Genomic DNA, 19,557 nt, shown 5'->3' on the forward strand with positions numbered 1-19,557 from the left:
AATTGGTTAAAATAAATGTTAAAAATAGCGTTAGACATAAGAGGAAAGGAAGCAAAAGCTACCGATGAAAAGGCAAAAATTGTTCAATAAACGACACTGAGCTCAAATTTGAAGCAAACATAAGTCCAGAGTCATCGCATTGGCCAACCCGATCCGTTCGGTTGTTGTTGGTGTTGTTCTCTTCATTTGTTTTCTTTTTTCCACTCCACTGTCGACCGATCAACACTTTGTATGCACCTTTCCCGAGCGCATTATTCTCTCGCCATTTCGCACTGCATGATCGTGTGTGGACAAGCGCAAAAAAATATATATCATTCAAAATACATTCGAAAAAAATACAATCCCAAGCCTCCAAAGCGATGCAAATGATCACCCAGTGTGAAATCGCATCCTTTAATCTCGCGTTTTTCTTTTTCCCCTCTTCTGCATTCGCACAAAGCGGCCCCAGTTCAATGCTGGGGATCGTTTTGCAAATCCGTTTTCCCAAAACCGCATTCGCATTCGGTATTGTGAAGCCTGCTGTCGAGGATAATCGAGCGAACGACAAAGAACCGACCGGCAGATGCTTTGACAGGACGGATCGCCAGAAGAATCCTTCGTCTTCCCGCGCGCGCACACACACACACGGGCGCGTGTGTGGAATGAGAGAAAAAAAGGGAAACGAAATTCCCTACCACATGGGAGGGGGGGACTTTGGTAAAAGGTAGAATAAAAACAACTAGTATCGCCCGTTGCGGCAAGATGGGCCGATAAGGTGTCTCTTTTTTGGAGCGAAAGAAAGAAAAAACCAGATCAGGCACACGAGCACAAACCCGCGCTCCAACATCGAGCTCCCCATTCCGTTTGGAGCGGCCCACCGGTACCGATTCGTCACCGTTTCCGCCGGCTCAACATTACAATCCCTTCCTGGTCGGCCAAAGTTCTGAAGTGGGGGGACGAAAGAGAGCACCACAAGCGAAACGTGCGGTGGTGACTCGGAACTGTCAAAATCTTTGCCCGAGAAGTCCCGCGAGGTCCGCGAGGTGAACCACGATCGTATCCAACGTTGGGCCGCTGGATTTCCTGGAAGCTGCCATCGAGTTCCGAGTCTTCCGAGGGCGCAAGGTAAGCCGGCCAAAGCTTGCACTCCTTCGCTTTGGTATGCGTGGCCGCCTGGCGCGGGAGAATTGGAAGGGGATGAAACGGTGAATTGCCTCCCCAGCGAGGGGTTGAGAAGTGGAGTTGGTCCAGGGAATCGTAAGTATATGGCCGTGCGCCTTCAAAGTCCCGGAGAACCGGTTGTTCTCGTAGCGCAGTTTGTGCTGCTCGCCGATGACGGATGTTGGTGAGTTGGGAGGCCCAAGAGTGAGAATGGCATCGAATGGGATGCATCCCTATCCCAATGACCGCTGCTAGCCCCAACGCGTGAGAAGATGATGTTGGTCGAGATCTCATCCTCAGTATTCTTCGGTCTCACCACGGATTCTAGGTATCTCGGCGAAAGGGACAGCGTGGAGTACGGTGGGTCGAGGAATCCACCAAGGAAGAGACATTGCATGCCTCATCTGGTACCTTCCCCGAGCCAGCCTCCCCCCCCCCCCCCCCAGGAACTTGGGAGAAATTACGAATGGATGCAATCGCGTCGACTGGATCGCCCGGGCCGCACGTGGAATGCTGGAAGAGGGCGCTTTTGCATTCTTCTTTTGCATTTCGCTTCTTTATCTCGAGGCGTGTTTGCATTATATTATAGTACCTTCTTCTCCTCGGTGGCTTAAAGATGCACACCGAAAGGAAACCGACGTGAACGTGGAAACTGGAAGAGAGCGAAAGAAGAGATTGCAATGCGTGCGGTTTAAGTTACCGTCGTCGTCGTCGTCGTCGGCGTCTTCGTCGTGTTGGAAGACCCTCCGAGGCACGGCATTAGCCCGAAATCCGCCCGCCCGGAGTGAACTATCAGTGGTCATTAGGAGTGAGTGGAATAATTTCTCGTTTTGTCCGCCAGTGGGTTCGCTTTCCGCCGCCCTTCCTTCCCCGCGATCGTTTCAGTTTTGTTTCGGCGTTGCATTCCCGCTGGGCCCGGCTCGGCGATCAGTAGAAGATGGGAGGACACTTTTTTTTTATTTCTTGCTTCCAAAGTGCACTCCACTGCACGATGTTGATGCGTTTTTGCGCATCCTCAATTCATTGAACTCGCAGCGGATGGATGCAGGAAGGGGGGGTTGAAAGCCTTCGGCCATCGAGAGATCAATCCGAACGATCATGGCGGGTTGCAGATGATCGGTCGCTTGAGCGGAACGGAAGGCGTTCGTTTTCCCTTTGCTTAAGTGCACTAATTAATTAACCACATCCAGCTAATAGGTGGACGGTTTTGGGAGGATGAAAATAAAAATAATTAGAATGTTTGACCATTTGCCCGCAATTTTTCAGCGCTACGGAAAACGGACCAAAAGATCGAAGCGCAACAATTTGTTTAAATGATCATTAAATGAGATGTCAAATTAGTGTATGATAAATATCTGCACAGGGCATCAATCATTCCTTTGCCCGCGCCAGATGAACAAAACGTGGATGAAACGTGAATAAGATGGATTCATTCGATTTAAAAATGGAAAAATAGATCCCTTAGCTAGTAGCGAGTTGGATGGAGGGGTTATTAAAACAGACTGAAACGTAAGAAATAAGTGAGTCGAGTCTGTAACAAAACCAAGAGAATTTTAGTGAAAAGAAGAAAAGCAATAAAGAATATGTTTCAACTAGATGCATAAACCAGCCCGTATGTAATCGAACAAAAAGCTGTGAGATAAATTTAAAAATGTAACTGATCAGTTCTTTACAACACACGAAAAATAAATTATAAAATAACTGAAACTAGAACGAACACTAAACGAAAACCACGCGAACTCCTGCTAAATACCACAAAACCACTTGACAATCTAGTCGGACGGATCTCGGGCGGAAATAACGCTCTCGCGAAACGACGACAACGACCCCAAATCGGAATCCCATCTGTCAGTTAAGAGCAAAAGAAAGGATGTAATCTAGATAAGCGCCAGAAGATCGTCAAACTTCGCATTAGGAAAGCCAGAATGGACAAACTGGAAATAAATGTTTAAAACAAAAAAAAAACAAAAAATTACGCCCAATCCCAAAAACATGAGAAAAAGTTCATAGTTCGCTTCCCGCGAACGTACTCTCCTCCTCTGTTTTACGTCGTCTTTCGCTCGCCTCCTGGGAGGTTGAGTTCTTGCAAATGGGAAAAAAGGTAAAACATGATTCGCCATTCCAGCGAGACGGCTGGTTGGCAAGTGTGCATGCATATGACTGGGTACAACGCGAGCGATAGATTAAGAATGAGCAAAAAGCACTTGAAGAAGCTGAGCTAAGCGAATGGAAGCCCTGAAGGAATGTGAATGAAGAAAGGAAGCGGGCAAAAAAAATGTCGATCAAGGGGTGGCATGTAGCGCGTATGTAGAGAGGGAGGGCAAGACAGCGGCGAAGGTTAAATGATGGGGAAACTTGCGAAAAGCCACACGGAAGCAGACGAGGTGCGAGGATCAAGAGTAGGAAATAGGATGAAACAACTGTTAAGGGTAATTAGCACCACCACCGTGCGCTTCTGCATCGTCTGCGCCTGGGTCGAATGTGCTTGGGGAGCTGAGTGACGTCAGGAGCAGGAATAAAAATAAGAACTTTTTGCAAACTGGAACACATAAGAGAAACGAAGGATACATAGCAAAAGCTATAGGAGCTGAGTAGGCAACGGATAGAAACAATGTTACCAAGGTGATGTTAAAAGCGGTGTCGGATTAAATTCATCAACTAGCGTATGATAATTGATTGATTAAAGTCAGCCGGGAAGGCAACACATTTTGCCATATCTCCATATTGAACGTGGTGGAAGGATAATGGAATGGCTATTTAAAATGAAGCATGGGCTGGTAAGCTGATGGCAAGAACGAAACGGTGGCGGCAAGACAAGCAAGAATAATTATGTAACGCACGCAATGAGGGTAATTTTAATATGAATTATTATTTCATAGATTATCTCGTTTTTCTTTTTACCCACTCCCAAAAGCATACAAGAACGGGTGGAAAATGCAAAAAGTCGAAAGAGAAAATATGTAAAATAAAAATTTCCCCACGGAATATCCGCATCGCTCGGTAGGGGCAAGTGGGTTTCCATTATCATCGATAATGATTTACCTTTTCTGCTTGGTTTCGATTGATTCGTTTGATGTTAATGGATGGATGATGCATTTACCAAATTATTGTTGCCTTTGTCAAATGCGCCGATTGTAATGTTATGCGAATGTTTTTCTACCCACTGTTTTTCCTTCTCTTTTGACATTTCCCGAACTTTTCAGGACTTTTGTTTCAGGCTGGATTCTTTTTTTCATTTTGAACTGTTTCACACCAATTGCAATTTGGGTTTACCATTGTCCGACACTTGCTGGCACCTGGAACAGGAGCGTTTTTAACTTTTTCTCGTTTTTTTGAAAGAAATGAAAAAAGCAGAAAAATCCCTTCGCATCAAATCACATGCAACGGTTTCTGCATTAATGAGCAAACAACCACGCAGCGTATGTATGTACGTCGGAATGTCGTGTTTTACAGGTGTTAATTGGTTGTTTTACCGCCGGTCAGCCGATCGCCGATGATCCGAAAGGGTAGGGTTTCGATTTCGAGCTGAAAATGAATAAAAGAAAGGAAACCACAGGGCGCTGGATAAAAAGGATGAAAAAGATGCTTCTGCTTGGACACTGATGTCTCGGCTTGCGCAGGACGAAGGTTAATGCCGTGGTTTGCTATGATCGAGTGGTAACGCCGGGAACATTATCTCGGGATGAAATATCAGCCAATTAAGTTGAAACATTTTTGTACCAACGGGGACGGTGGCACTAGGGGGAGGGCGTTAAAAGCGAAAAATTATAGAGTCCTGATAATTTACCGAGCCAGGAGCCATACCAATAAACATCGTCACATTTATTTTGCTTCAAATTCAGTAATGCACCAGCTGTGCGAGCAAAACAAAACAGTTGTTGCAATAAAAATGCAAATGCTGCAAAACCTGTTTTTTTAACTGATGGGTGAACAGCAAAAAATGAATAAATTCAGTTCTCGTTGAATTATCTTGATGCATTCAATTATGACAACTTATGTGTCGCTTGTGATCGAAGTGCAAAAAAGCAGGTAAGTTACTAAAGAAACATCCAAAGTCACTTTTATTTTAGGAGAAATAAAATGGATCCGGCTCAATGTCTCACTCACCCACGATAATCATTAACTCAATTCCTAGAAAAGTACATACTTTCATTTTTTATCGTTACCACCGATCGCCGGTCGCGAGTTACCTCATCTGCCCATGATTTGGGACATTTGTGCTAAGATTGTACTACAAACTATTGTTCAAGCCTTCCCAAAAGCAATTATGCAAATAATTATGAGCCATTAGTGTGTAATGTTGATGTGAGATGTATGTAAATGGTGTAAAATAAAGTATGCAATTAGCCGCCCACCCATTAGGGTGCATTAAATGTAAAGCGCGGAGCGGAGGTGGTTTGGCTGTGCATCTCGCGTTAATCAGCGCTATCAAACCCATCGGGTGGACGATTAAGCTAGTCATGTGGACATAATAATGGGAACACCCGTATCCGTCCCGTCCACGATGTCGGCCCGGGTGAATTATGGTTTCTTTAAGGACCATTTAATTCAAAGCGCTTACCGATAGCATCGACAAATCCACTGCTGGGAGAGGGTTAAATTGTTATCGCTTTCATTACATCCTCTGTTTACGACCACAGCAGAATGCAAAGTGCGCGAATAAAATATTCGTAGATACATATTTCACAGGCTTAAACGACCTCAATATTCCTGGGATAAAGAAAAAAAAACATTCCGAAGCAAGTAGAACTTGTTTAATTCGTTTACATACCATGGAAATATTTATTATGCTGCAAAAAAAATTATCATAACCATCTAGTTTGTTTCGTAAAAGTGCCAGTTTTTAGTCCATCTTTTTGTCCGCCTCAACCTTTATGCTACCGTGCTTTAGGGAAGTTGTCTTCATTCGCTCCAAAACCTCGCTGTACGCAGGTGACAAGGGTTTCTGTACCACGTCGCGGTATTCGTAGCCCTTCTCCGGATCGATCTGTGAGAGAAGAAAGCAGAAATAAAATCTACACATTCATGTCAATCAGAAGAAAAATCAACTTCTTACTTACATTTAAACTGTACGACATATCCGAATCAAATACACGCAAATCTCCGCATACCAGGAATGGAACAATCGCCCGGTTCACCGGTGATCCCGTTTCGCAGGCAATTTTCTGCACATCATCCAGCATGGGATCGATCAGTTGCGGCACGTACCCCTCCGGTGGCTTATAGTCTTCGCACACCACAAACGCTTCGATGCTGGAATTGCGCGAGCTGGGCGGTTTGGCGATGGTGACACGGGAGAAGAATATTCTCAACTGCGAGTAGAGCAAGCTGGTGTCCTTTCCACGGAAGATTTTCGCAACAAAGGTACCACCGAGCGTGAGCACGTGCGTGGTAATGCTGAGCGCAGCGAGCAGCAGCTGGGACTGGATGTACTCGTCGATATCGTGCAACCCCGTTACATCCGGAGCACCATCACAAACGACCAACTGCGCCTTCTTTCCTTCGCCGAAGTGTTCTATGATCGCCTGGGCCGTGCTGAGCTTGGTGATGTCGCCCTGTAGCTGTATGATGCCCGGCAGCGGTCCCATCGCCTGCAGATCGACAGCGATAATCTTCACCTCATCCCGATCTTTCGGTTCTCGCGTTTCGTACAGCCTTCTTGAAAGCACTTGGCTCCAGCTTCCGGGAGCAGCACACAGATCGACGGCACGAGTAACACCTTAGGGCAGAAAAGCAACCCATGTTAGGATTTTGTTTTTAGTAGAGAAGGCAACACTTACCATCAAAAATATGAAACACTTCATCGATGTGCAGCAGCTTGTACGCACTACGGGCACGCCAACCTTCCTCCTTCGCAAGTCTATAATAAATATCTCGCTTATCTTTGCTGGTTTTACCCATCTTCGTGCGACGCGTCGGAAAATCGATTATTTGTTGTTTATTTTCCGAACAGCGATACAAACACGCGGATATTTGAGAAAAACATCAAAACAAATGACATTTACCCCAAGAACCCTACAACAGCTGCAACCTGCCCCGAACACCACAGTATAAACGCATCTGACTCAGTTAGTAACGCTAGTAACGCGTAACTGCATGATTGTTTTGAAAAACGAAAAAAAAGTAAACACTTTGTCCAGGAGACGCCCGCAACACAGCTGATTCTTTGTTATGGTTAACCATTTAAATCATAGTCATTTATCCCTGTGATCTGAACAGAACAACATCCTAAAACCAATCGGTGTAAAGTGAAATGGCCGAAAGCATTCCCTTTTCGAAGCAATTACGCATTGCAACGAGAGACATTCACAGTGTAAGCGATGCGCTTGTAAATGCAAAACTAGCCTTCGGTAAGTATAATCTCCACTTCGATTCGATGACAAATTATAATTTAACACAAATCTGATCTAAAATCGTTTCTCAAGCCCTCTACGATAGCCGAGTGTGGGCCGAAGGATTATTGATATTCTACGATGTGTTCAAGCACCTCGAACAGCGTGTTCCGGACGATTTCCTCCCACCGGTCCTCCACCGGTCCGCACAGTTCGAGCAGGATCTTCAGTTCTATCTGGGCGACGGGTGGAAAGAGCGACACACACCAAAGCCGGAAGTACGTGCCTACCTGGAGCATCTGCACCGGATTGAGCTGGAAAATCCAAACCTACTGCTGGCGTACGTGTACCATCTGTACATGGGGTTACTTTCCGGTGGTCAGATTTTGCAAAAAAGACGTTCACAGGGGCGGAGAATAAATCCGTTCCGGCGTGGGGAAGGATCGACAGAAGGCGCCGCCCTGACAACGTTCGAGGATCATAGCATCTACGAGCTGAAGCAACGCCTAAGGAAGGTGGTCGATGAGTTTGGTGTCCGGCTGGATGGAGAAACACGCCAACGGATGCTGGAGGAGAGTCGTAAAGTGTTCGAACTGAACAATACCATCATTCGGACAGTTCAGGGTGTGGAGAGGGCGAATGTACGCATAATTAAGTACGTTGCCGTTGCAATCATGGCGTTCATTGTAATGCAGTACCTTGTGAGAAGTGGCAAAATCTTTTAATGTTCGTCTCAATGCCGATTGTTTCTTTTATTTTCTGTAAGACCCTATATTGTGTGATATAGTGTTTTAAATGTTCGGACGTATTCATATTACAAACAAATTATTTACATTAGAGTTCATTAAAACAATCAACCTTCCAACACACAAAAAAAAACAAATTTGAGTTATTTTTTACGGAATAATATTTTTTTTTCTAATATTGCTTTGCCTCTCTGCTGGTCAGCAACTAATCGCGTACGCTTAGGAATTACATTCAAATAGACTCTAGAAAGGTGAACCCGTTTCGGCACAAGCACCGAAACGCGTACTCGTCTACCACGCCCACAATAGCACCCAAATATGTTTGCGATTATAGTTAATATCGTTTTCCCTGCTCCTAGTAACGTTCGATTCGTGCCGCTTATATATTTGGATTCATTTTTGTCACCTTTGTTTCAAAATCCGCTCGGAAGGAATATCTACACGCCTCCAAGCGAACCGGAGAGAAATCTCTTTCACGTTGCTTCAACTTCTGCATTCTACACATTTTTTGTTTAGAATTTTGGTTCTCGTCTTTTTCGTACCATTTTTTGAGATTATTTTCCACAAATAGTATTAGTTCTTTTCTTTTGTTACACCATTTGTGTGTTTGCTATTTGTTCGATCATCAGCTGATGATCGCGCTCGTTTGTGCGTCGTTGTTTCATTCTTTGTGTAGCTTTAACAAACTATATTTTTGAACGGTACCATAGACCTTGATTGTTGAAAAATTGAGAGGAACAACAATTACAAAAAAAAAACAAAATCAAAACAAAAAAATTGAAATACGATTACATTCAGCCATTACAAATAATGAAATTTGCGCTAGCTTTAGGTGTGTATCAGACAAACATCAGGTATGGGTGTATCATATACATACGTAACACGCGATCGTGATAATGTACAGAAAACAAAGGGGTTTATATACGTTAATTTCCCTCACTTCTCTCGTCCTTGCCCAGTTTTTAGGTGAAATCAATTCAACAAATTTTCTTTTCCTAAGGTTAACATCTTGTCTATACCCTATATTCCGTCTTCCAACACATTCTGTGTGAGTGTATACAACAGTTGTAGGTCTGACCCTTTCCGGTATAAATATCCCGTTTGCTAAAGTATCACATATCTCATCAAATCTTTCGTCCGAAGTAAATTCATAGCTACTCTACCCCCTACCATGTTTATGCTGGCTCTGCCGTAACGGGTCGTTGCGTGTCGTCCTTCGTCCAGGAAACGTTCCAGTGTGAAATCTACCAACCAGCTGTTCCACCGCGTGGCCGGACGGCGAACCGGAGAGAGACGGTGGGACTTCTTCTTAAAGTAAACCTTACCTAGCTAACGAGTGTCATAGATGATAAATGTATGGGACGGTGTGGCCCATTTCCTAAATGTCCTATATTGCAACAAAACAAAGTCCCTCCCGATCTCTGCTGGCAACCGCGTCGCGCATGAAAGAGCCGCTAGGATGTTGACGGATGCGTTTCCTGAACAGCGAAATTTTCCTATTTCAAGCTTCCTCTGCATCGCACGTGGTGGAGTAGAGGTGGTGGGTCGTTAGACGACGCTATAAAAGCAAACCTGCGCCCTCGTCAAACGGTTGGAAAGACCTCTGAACAACAAACCACTACCGACGAACAACAGAACAAATTGGGAACGTAGCAGTGGTAAAGGTGAGATTTAGAAAGTCAGAGAAAGGAATGTCCTTCTCGCTACAGTACGTAGGCGCCTCAGTTATCAGGTGATCAGGCCGAAAATCTGATCGATCAGCCAATCGATTTCCAGCGTAGGAATGTTTGCAACCGTAACATTTGGTAGGAATCGGTGAATGATATCGGAACGGATTTTCCCTAGACCCGGCTAGAGATTAAAATCAAGTATTATGAGTAATCCCGACACCGGAATACGTTTTGCTTTTTTTTCTCACACACCGGTCACCTTTCCACCCCGGGATGATCGTGATATCACGGTCTCTGTACACCGTTGTTGACAGTCGACAACAAACATCACCACCATCCTGAGCTGGATTAGGATGACTATCCAACGACTGCGAGGAGGGAAAAATAGCGATAGATAGATAGAGGGTGACAGGGAAAGGCACGATCATTAACGATCGCTAAATGTTTCCGAACGAGTAGCATGTGGTTCCCTTTCATAAAGATGCAACTGGTAGCAGTAGCAGTAGGTTTCCCTGGTAGTTCTTTGCTGTGTGGTAGTAAATGTTGAGGGGGCCAGCGACGGTCCCACAGCTTCGCTATTGCATTCGCGCAAGATTGTGGTCTTTCCCTCCTATCCCGTTTCCCAACATCGGCGGAGACACCGAGGGAAAGGATCTCCTTCACACCCGCCGCCACTCGCCGAGACTGTGTGTCGAACGTACTCACAATACTTGATTTTAAATGAGTCTTTCCTATGTTTCTATGGTAGGCCCCGTTAGTTTGGTCGCGTACACGTTGGCCACCTGGAAGTGGAGTAGAAAAATCGCTCGTTAGACAGGAAAGTTCGTAGGCAAAGCGGGGAAAAGTAAAGATCTTACCCGGTAGATCAGCTCGTACTGTTCCCGCGTTCGGACGGCACTGGCGCGGCCTCGTCGCACGTAGTACACGATCTGCGGCACATCCACCGTTCTGGGGGGAACTTCCAGCAGCCGGAGGGCGATATCACACGCCACCAGCGTACCGGTGCGTCCCGTCCCGGGTGAGCAGTGAACGGTCATTGGTCTGTAAAGGAAACCCCGATAAGTAACGCCTTCGATGCCAAATTCCCTTAGCCCAACTCAGTGACGCTTACCCCTGAGTTCGCTGAAGCGACTTGTGCTTGTCCATTGTGTTCGTGCCGCCGTTGCTGACGATACTCGTCGGTTCCTTGCCAGCCGTTCCATTGCTGGTGGCATTGTTGTTATTGTTGTTGTTGTTGCTACTGTCAGTTCCGTTTGCGGCGACCTGCGGTTCCGCCTTGCTGGGCGTCGCGTCGCCGTTCTCCTCCTCAGCAATGGTGGCAAACTCGGCCAGCTCCGAGGGTGAGAGCTTCAGATGCGTGCGCGCCTCCAGCAGCATACCGATGATGGACGATTCGTCGATCGGGACGCCCGTATCGGGCCACTGATACCAGAAGTGCATGACCTCCCGCAGGTTATTGCTCGGCCCGTGGCGCATATGCACCGTCGAGATGGTGTACTTTTCCTTGTTCTCACGGCTCTTCAATGTCAGCTGGAAATAGAATAAAAAGGACACCGCCGGACGCGGTTATAGGTGGGGACACTCTAAATCGGGCGCGTTATTCTACCTGGAAATCACCAAACGTGCGACTGTTGTCCAGCACTACCGACGGGGGTAGGTATTCGGCGCACTTCTCGACGCCATTCTCGCTCAGATCGGTCGCCATGATGATCACCTTGGAGTTTTGCTCCCAGATCATGCGCCAGAAGTCGTTGATCGTGTTCTCCATCGGTGCCTGGCAGGCAATGTAGTAGTTGGCCGAGTCTTTCGGGCCCTATAAAAGAAAAGGCACACAGGTATGAAGTAACCGTTCGCCGAAGAGCCCGTAATCTTTGGTTACTCGCGATTACCTTGACGAAGTTAGCATTGATGTACTCCGTCTTTTCGTCGTTATTCAAACGCTTCAAGTGGACACGTGTTTCTGGTAGTGGGACCACATTTGCGTACCTACCGGTGAAAGAAAAGATGAATTTAGTTACCATCCCGCTAAGACACACACTCACACGTGCTGGGTAAAAGTAAACCTACCGATTCTTATCTTCGCAACCTTCCGGCACCTCGTCGGCACGCGCCGTCACGTTCGGTATCTCCTTGAACTCGTCGTAGATGGCCGTCTTGTTTTGGATGATGTTCGCCAGCTCGGCCACCGACAATGGGTTGGTCTTGAAGTTTGGATCCTCGAAGGCGGAGTTGCCATACGAGCGCTTCGACATACGCGCCGTATTGCCCTTGCGGCGGACGCTGTTGTACACCGACACGTTGTCCAGGCTGTACGCGTCGAGCCCGACCGGTCGGCACCGCTGCCCGTATGAAACCTGGTTCTGGCGCTTGCGGAACACGATCTGCAACGGCGGATAGTACATCTAGATCAGCGCAAGCGTGCACCTGTCTGTCCGCGGATCGGAAGGGTTAGGAACCGGTATTTACACTATGTGCACGCGTTCATACTCGTTGTCCGGGAGGATTTAGGAGAAGGATGGAAAAGGAGTATAGGGTCGAGAAAATAAAGAAAAGTTTCCATCCAAGCAAACCGCACAAACGAACCATTTTTACAGGTGTTTGATTTAGAATGGCGAATGTTTAAGCTGACGCCATTGGGTTCCTTTATATATTCGAAGACTATAAAATGGGGAAATCAAAGATTTTGCCTATTTATAAATACTGCTTATTGTAAGCATAATGAAGTAATCTCTTCGATCGAATCCTGTTCTCATTTCACACAAGGCTCAAACCATTTAGTTCATAGTAAATATTATCTTGTGTTCTTTTTACAAGGTTTGTTAGTAAATGTAAATAAATAATCATGATATGTTGTATTATTTTAGTTAGAAAAAATATTATAAATCCTCACATCAACGAAAAGTAATCAATTGACATGGATTTTTGTTTTGGATTCTATCACACACATATCACCAACAGTCTGAAACTCATGAGAATTGTACACACCATAAATAAGAGGTTTGGAAAATCAGTAAAATAAAAACGCTGGTTAAAAAACACACGATATCCATCCCGTAAGGAGAATCCCGAAAAATAAACAGAAAAAAGGACAACAGGCTCATTCACTCGATCCTCGCTACCAAAAACACTTTCATACATCTGCACGCACGGATGCAGAGTAGCAGTAGGTGGTTCCTCCAGTGCACGGAATGGGCGGTACTTACGAAAGCCGCAATCAACAGCAGCACCACGATCACGCTCACAATGCTGGCCACAACGGCCACCACCACACTGTTGTCTCCTTCGGCCGCCGGTTCACCCGGCGATTGCTCCGTAGTGCCGTCAACCTGTTTCGGTTCACCAATCACTTCCGCCTTCGGTTGGCTCTGTCCCGGGCCTCCGTTGTTGTTGGACACGTTGTTCATGTCGATGTAGTCCTCCTCGGTGACCGATTCCTCCTCGGATAGTTCCGTCGTCGTCATGGAACGATCGATCGTGCGCCGTGTGGTGAACGCTTCGGAGGAAATACCAACCGCTCCCGGTTGGCCCGAAGATGTTGCGGCAGCAGTGGTCGTTGGAGTGGACATCGTCGTGCTGACTGTGATCGGCACCAGTGTTGTGGTGACAGTGTCGTACGCGTGCTTTTCATCCACCACGATCGGGACCTTACCAACGTCCTCGTCGGTCGCGTCCTCCGTGGTGGTGGTCACCTGGGAAATATCGGAACGCGCCGTGCTGGCCCCGGTGGCTAGCTGTCCAATCGAACCCTCCCCAGCATCTCGAGAGTCTTCCGTGTCAACGTTGTTCGAGAGTGTAACCGTGGAAAGATTTGGCACCACCGTGGTCATACTCGCCATGGTGGATACGGCCGATGTCTGGGACTCGGTACGATTCAGCAGGTTAAAGGATACCTCCGACGACTCCGTTGTGTCCTGGTCCAACGGTCTAGAGCCGGTAGTCTCCTGTCGCAGTGGTTGCTCACTGCTGGGACCCGAAATCATTGTGGTAGTGATAGCGACACTTGACGGTACCAAAGTTGTATCGCGCGCGGGTATATCGGTAGTCGTGAACGAGGAAGTGTCCTGTGTGGTCACAGGACGCCTCACCGGCATGGTGGTTGTAATTCTGGTAACCATCGTGGTCAGCGGCATCGGTGGAGTTGTTTGCTCGGTGCGCCTCAGAATTGGTGATGAAGGAGAGTACGTAGTCACGGGAACGTCCTCGAAGGCCATCCCGCTGGACGCAACCTGCGACGTGGTTGATGTCCGAACCATGGGTGTGTTACGATTCCTTACCGTTTCCGCACTTTCGTCAACATTTTCGCTAACCTCGTACGTGCGACGGGTGGTCGTTGGAACAACGTTGACACCCCCACCGACTACATCGTTTGTCATCGTCGTGGTACTGGAACGATCCTCAAAACCAAAGTCTTCCAGTTCCCCCGCACCCGCATCGATCGGCGGTTCCGGACGGGCTGATTTATCCGTCGATGGCACGAAGGTCGTGTCCACCACGTTCGCTTCCTCCGTCTCAGTACCGGCACCAGCGTCTCCCTTCGGTGCGACCTCCGTCACGACGGCAGTGAGTCGGTTCTCTTCACTCAGCACGTCGGCCCCTTCGACGTTCGGGACCTTGTTCGCGTAAACCCTTCGATCCTTACCCGCCGCCACCGACGCATCGTCCGACGCCACCGTCGAGCGCACGAACGAACTGTTCGCGAAGTCCGCCTCCTGCATGATCATCGCCCAGTCCATCAGCTGCTTGAGGGTGTTGTTGGCCACCACATTCTCGCCGGCATCGCGCACCACCTCGGTGCTCTCGCTCACGGCCTGCCCCGCGTCGGACTGTTTCCTCTCGACCATGCGCATCCCCGCCAGGGCCCACGCTGCCCCATTGATGTCGTTGTCCTCGGTCGTCTCCTCGTTCACCACGTCCAGGAACTTACCCTTCTTGGTGCGCGTTGGCACCGGTAAATCTGGTCCGGATTGCGTCTGATTACGGTTCACCTCATTCGATTCGAACTCGTACGTCGTAGTCTCGAGCTGCGATCGTTCCAGCGATTGCGAGCTGTTCGTCTCAATGGTTTCGTTCGCACGGATGCTATCAAGGGAAACAAAATCGTCCGATGCAACCGCTGCCGGTACCGTAGTGCTCGGTACCGACTCTTCCGTGCTAGCCTCGTTATTTTCAGCGAGATCTGACAATTCTTCACCGATGGCGGATGACGCGCTGCTTCCATTCAGTGCGATTCCGCCCTCCGAGAAGTTCGATGGGGATGAGTACCTACGGACGGTGGAAAAGAAAGTCAGTAACATCAACATTTACGTGAATGGGCCTAATCAAACATGAGCGAAAAGAAAAATAACTAAATTGAAACCATTCCCACTTTTCCGATAAGGGCAATCAATTTCTGATGCACTTATGGATGAAATTTTCTTCCCATCGGAGCATAAATGGGATCGTTTGATGGTTCATTTGGCAGAAACGGTAAATTCCCTCGATCGACAATTTACGTCTATATAAATAATTATAGGGTGTGCGGTTCGATTCGTTTATAGAAAAAAAAATGGAGAGTACATCGTTAAGATCCATGCCATCTTGTAGAAATTTCAACAATGCATCAGCTTTCTTACTTTAACCTTTAACTTTACATGGTTAGAAAGCATCATTCAATATAGTTTGCTTTAACGTCTTCTGTGCTGGAGAGTCAATCTACAACTCACTCAAGATCAAACAATTTTACAAGATTGAAGCTTTCGTATTGTTGTTGGTTTTACCTTGAAGGTAGTAAAATTACAAGATAACACCAACATTTGTTCTAGATAATATAAGGTTAATGGCGTCTGTACAACAAAAAATTATATAAAAGCAAGCATTCCTCTTTTATTTTCTAGAAACACAATTAAATGAATTACCATCTTTGAAAGGCTTTATTTAATTTTTTTAAAGTTTTCTCTAAATAATCAGACCTTTCGTACTATTTTTAATCATAAAAATCTTTCCATGCCAAGAATATTGGCCAATTAGATGAATTGAATTTCATCTGACACACTTTCCACAGCATTGACGCACAACAGGAAAAACTACCATAACAAAAAAAAACCCATCGGGACCAACAGACCTTACATCCAGCACGCAATAGAAACACCGCGCAAAAACAAACCTAAAATAAATTACAACAATAAGAAAAAAAACCCACAACACCTCCGAATCGATCGAACGGATCGAAAGAAAACTAAACTTTCCCGAAAACTCTCGGCCACCGTACAGGTGGTGGGAAAGTTTGGTTTTACTATACGCCATTTTCTCCATCCTTCAGTGCCCAAACATAAATAAAGTGTGCCACTAATGGACCACCGGACACCGTGGAGTGGCGGGAGGGGCTCGCACAAGAAGGGTAGCAAAGTCGAGGTAGGCCAACGAAAAACATAAATAAATCGACATTGTACTAGCGGAGATAAGTCAGCCGACATGCGAACCAATGAGGAAAGAGAAGCCCTCCTCCCGTGTCTAACCACGAACACAAGAACAACGGAAATTAGTTCAACCACAACAAAACAAAAAAAACTCAAAAAAGAAACGTTCACACTTGCACGCGTGGCGCCGGTGTGTGGTGTGCTAAATTTTATCATAATTTCAATTCATTTTCAATCCACCCGACGCAATGCACGGCACGAAAAAAAAAGGAGAGATCAAACAGATCGCGATCGCCGGATAAAGGAGCATGCTATATCGTCGCTGGAAGGAAAACGAGATCAAAGATGAGGGGGGAACGATTGGGGAGGGTAGATGCACATACCACAACCTGAAAATGGTGCCAAAAGTGGCAGCATCGAAATAAAATTGTTGATATAAAGGAAAGAAACGAAGAAGAACACTGAGTGAACAATTTAGATCGCATCGAACAATAGGATCGAGGGAAATATCGAACGCGAGAGAAGAAGAGCGGGAATCGCGGAAGCAGCACGAAAAACCTGCCCGAACGTGTGGTGAAAATTGGTCGGAAAATCAGGGCTGATTGAGAAATTGGCCACCTGATGTATGCGCGCCGGTGGGGCACCGATAACGATTAACGGACGGGCGCGGATCGGAAAGCACTCAGCGTGGAACGAGGCGAAATGCTGGAAGCGGTGTAAATTTGATGTGTTGTACCGGTTGCACGAAGAGGTTTGCAGCATCCAGCTCACGTTCCTCCGGGGAGGAACGGGGGGGTGGGAGGGTGGTAAATATGGATGCCCAAAATCCCACCTCATTCCTCATTCTTTCTTCGCTCGGCGAACAGACGAATCAGATTGCTCGCCGATCGATTGGAGTCAATAATTTTCACACAAATCTTCATCTCGTTTTTTTTTTACTTCGGGAGTGAAATTATCTTTGTCCAGAGGCGTCGCCGGAATAATACCTCAAGCGAAGGCCACTTAGAAGGGTGTAAGGTGTGCATTTTTCCCCCTCCTCGAAATTTTCAAACACCAACATGAGGTTTTCCTTTCCACCGAGTGCGCGCAGAATCGAGGCCACGCGCATACGCAACCTGCATGGCCGCTCACATCTCGTGCGTTCGGTTTCGAGAGGAAATGAAATTAGATGATCATTGTTGTTGCTTGCCGCGGACCGCCGGCATTACCGGCCAACCATACGGCCAAGTAACGGTGGTCGATGTTTATAATCGTGCTGGCTGAACCAAGGCGCCTCCTCTGCCGGTTAAACTAGGCCGCACTGGGAAGCTCGGAACACATTGGTCAAGAAGCAATCCATCATTAAATGCCCGCCCCAAAACCGCGTCTTCTGGTGGCTTCCCTCACTCTCCCCCTGATTAAAACGAGACCTTATTGTTATCTCCGGACTGTGCGCCGCTGTTCACTTACCTACTTAAGTCGAACCGCTCGGTTTCGGCGTCTTCGTCCACGCTGACGCTTGCGGTGAGATTTGCGCCACCTGTGCTGACGTCCGGGCGCACCGTTTCGACCTCCGACTGGTCGCTTTCAGGTCGCTCGGTACCGCTATCCACGGTGGCGTCGGTGCTGACCTCGTCGGCGGTTTTGGGGTCTTCGGGAACGGTTTGTGCCGTGGAATTAACGAGTTCCGAGACGGCCGGCACTTGGCGTACTTCATTAGTTTCTCCGAGCGGCTGGCTTTCGCCACTCGAGATCGACTGTGAGGCAGCCACCGACTCGCCGGACAGCTCCGCTTCCGATGTTCTCAGTTCATACGAACCAGATGAACCACTTGCGCTGGCGCTGGAGACACTTTCCGATTCTGGTTCACCGGCTTGAACCGGGGCAACCGTTGGCGTCGGTGTGGTGATTTCGTTAGCGACAACCGATTCGGTGGGTACGGCGGTCGAATCTTCCCTGTCCTCCGAAACATCCGATTCCGATAGTTGGCTGCTCGCACCGGAAGCACTCGAGCCCTGTTCGGCGGTCGAACGGGACATCAGGCTCGCACCGTCATCCTCCGAAGCGCTAGGGCCTGAGGCCTGGGACTCTTTTGTCTCTTGCGCGGACGATGGCGGTAGTGTCGTCACCTCGTTGCCATCACTGCCATTCGACTGCTGTTCACCGGTTTCCGAAAGGGACGCCATGGTGTCCTCACTCTCGGACACACCCGAACCGGTGGAGATCCCCTCGGACGTCGCGCCGTCGATCGGGAACTGCTCGAACCGATCGTTTGGTCGTGGTGGAGTTGTCGCCACCTTGCTCGTCGGAACGACCATTGTCGTCGTCATCTCCGCTTCCTCGTTCGGCGTCGGGACGCTCGTGGTAGACTCTTCCGCCTGCCGTCGCACTATCACACGACCCTGGACGGGGGCCGTTTGGCAAAGGAACACTATGCAGGCCGCTAGGGCCGCTATCGCTAGCAGGCGCGCCATTCTGGCTGACGCTTTTTGGTCGAACGCTAGCTCTAACATTCGACTACTGGTCGGAAGGGAAGCGGTTGCTGCTTCCGAAAGCTCCGGTCCCGGTAGGGCGGTTTTCACAAAAACTCTACTCTAAAGTCTGATGCAGCAGCATTCGGGGGGATGCTGAACATTCTTTCTTCCCTCTTGAGCCTCTCCCTTCCTTCGGTTTCACTCGCCACTAACTTGTTGGAAATTCAAATCTGAAAATGAGAAGAAGAGAAAGTATTGATTAGTTCTAGAAATCGTGAGTCTCTTTATACGAAAAGCATAACTTCATCGGTTCCTCCCGGTTTGGTTCCCGGCTCGTTTCTACCAGTTTATTTCCAGCCCATTCATCTCCTTTATGAAAATACCGAGTTCAATGGTTCGATCGGTCGAACCATTTTCTCTTATGTCAATGCTTCACGCCTCCCATGACGAAAGCACCCCGCGCATAGTCGCTCATCAAGCACCGCATAACATTTATTTACATCCGTGCGAAAGTAAAACCACGGACGGTCGCGATGGTTACACCATGGGCTGCTTGCGCGAGCTTCGACGAGCAACATCTTCTTCATCTTTGGAGAAACAAACATCCCCGCTCGATCGATGTCCATTCACTCGGATCCCCCTCGACATGGTAATGGAGATGGCTTCGTCTCTTCTGCCGGTTGTAGGGAAGGACGCAAAAACGCCGCAATCAATTAACGATACACAGTGTCCACGGTGCACCAGTTCCCTTGCACCCGACTTTCACTCTCGCCATTATGGTGACCATGGGAAGGGCCTACGAGCGAGCGTTGGCAGTAATG

General features: G+C 47.7%; 3 protein-coding genes across 3 annotated transcripts; 1 reads left to right on the top strand and 2 right to left on the bottom strand.

Moving 5' to 3' along the window:
* Positions 1-5,899: 5,899 nt before the first annotated feature.
* On the bottom strand, positions 5,900-7,084 carry LOC131272586 (putative tRNA (cytidine(32)/guanosine(34)-2'-O)-methyltransferase 1). The gene is made up of 3 exons (XM_058274389.1): positions 6,921-7,084; positions 6,201-6,859; positions 5,900-6,127 (listed from the first exon to the last, which is right to left on the bottom strand). The coding sequence occupies exons 1-3, from the start codon at positions 7,039-7,041 to the stop codon at positions 5,984-5,986; spliced, it is 924 nt and encodes a 307-aa protein (XP_058130372.1). The 5' UTR covers positions 7,042-7,084; the 3' UTR covers positions 5,900-5,983.
* Positions 7,085-7,341: 257 nt separating this feature from the next.
* LOC131272658 (uncharacterized) lies at positions 7,342-8,337 on the top strand. The gene is made up of 2 exons (XM_058274480.1): positions 7,342-7,490; positions 7,566-8,337. Exons 1-2 carry the CDS (start codon positions 7,394-7,396, stop codon positions 8,195-8,197), a joined length of 729 nt encoding a protein of 242 aa, XP_058130463.1. The 5' UTR covers positions 7,342-7,393; the 3' UTR covers positions 8,198-8,337.
* Positions 8,338-10,619: 2,282 nt separating this feature from the next.
* Positions 10,620-18,775, bottom strand: LOC131272493 (uncharacterized). The gene is made up of 8 exons (XM_058274243.1): positions 17,733-18,775; positions 13,092-15,150; positions 11,956-12,290; positions 11,778-11,874; positions 11,495-11,701; positions 11,000-11,418; positions 10,746-10,929; positions 10,620-10,670 (listed from the first exon to the last, which is right to left on the bottom strand). Exons 1-8 carry the CDS (start codon positions 18,773-18,775, stop codon positions 10,620-10,622), a joined length of 4,395 nt encoding a protein of 1,464 aa, XP_058130226.1.
* Positions 18,776-19,557: the final 782 nt, after the last annotated feature.

This window comes from Anopheles coustani, chromosome 3, assembly GCF_943734705.1.
Source record: "Anopheles coustani chromosome 3, idAnoCousDA_361_x.2, whole genome shotgun sequence".
Taxonomy (NCBI): domain Eukaryota; kingdom Metazoa; phylum Arthropoda; class Insecta; order Diptera; family Culicidae; genus Anopheles; species Anopheles coustani.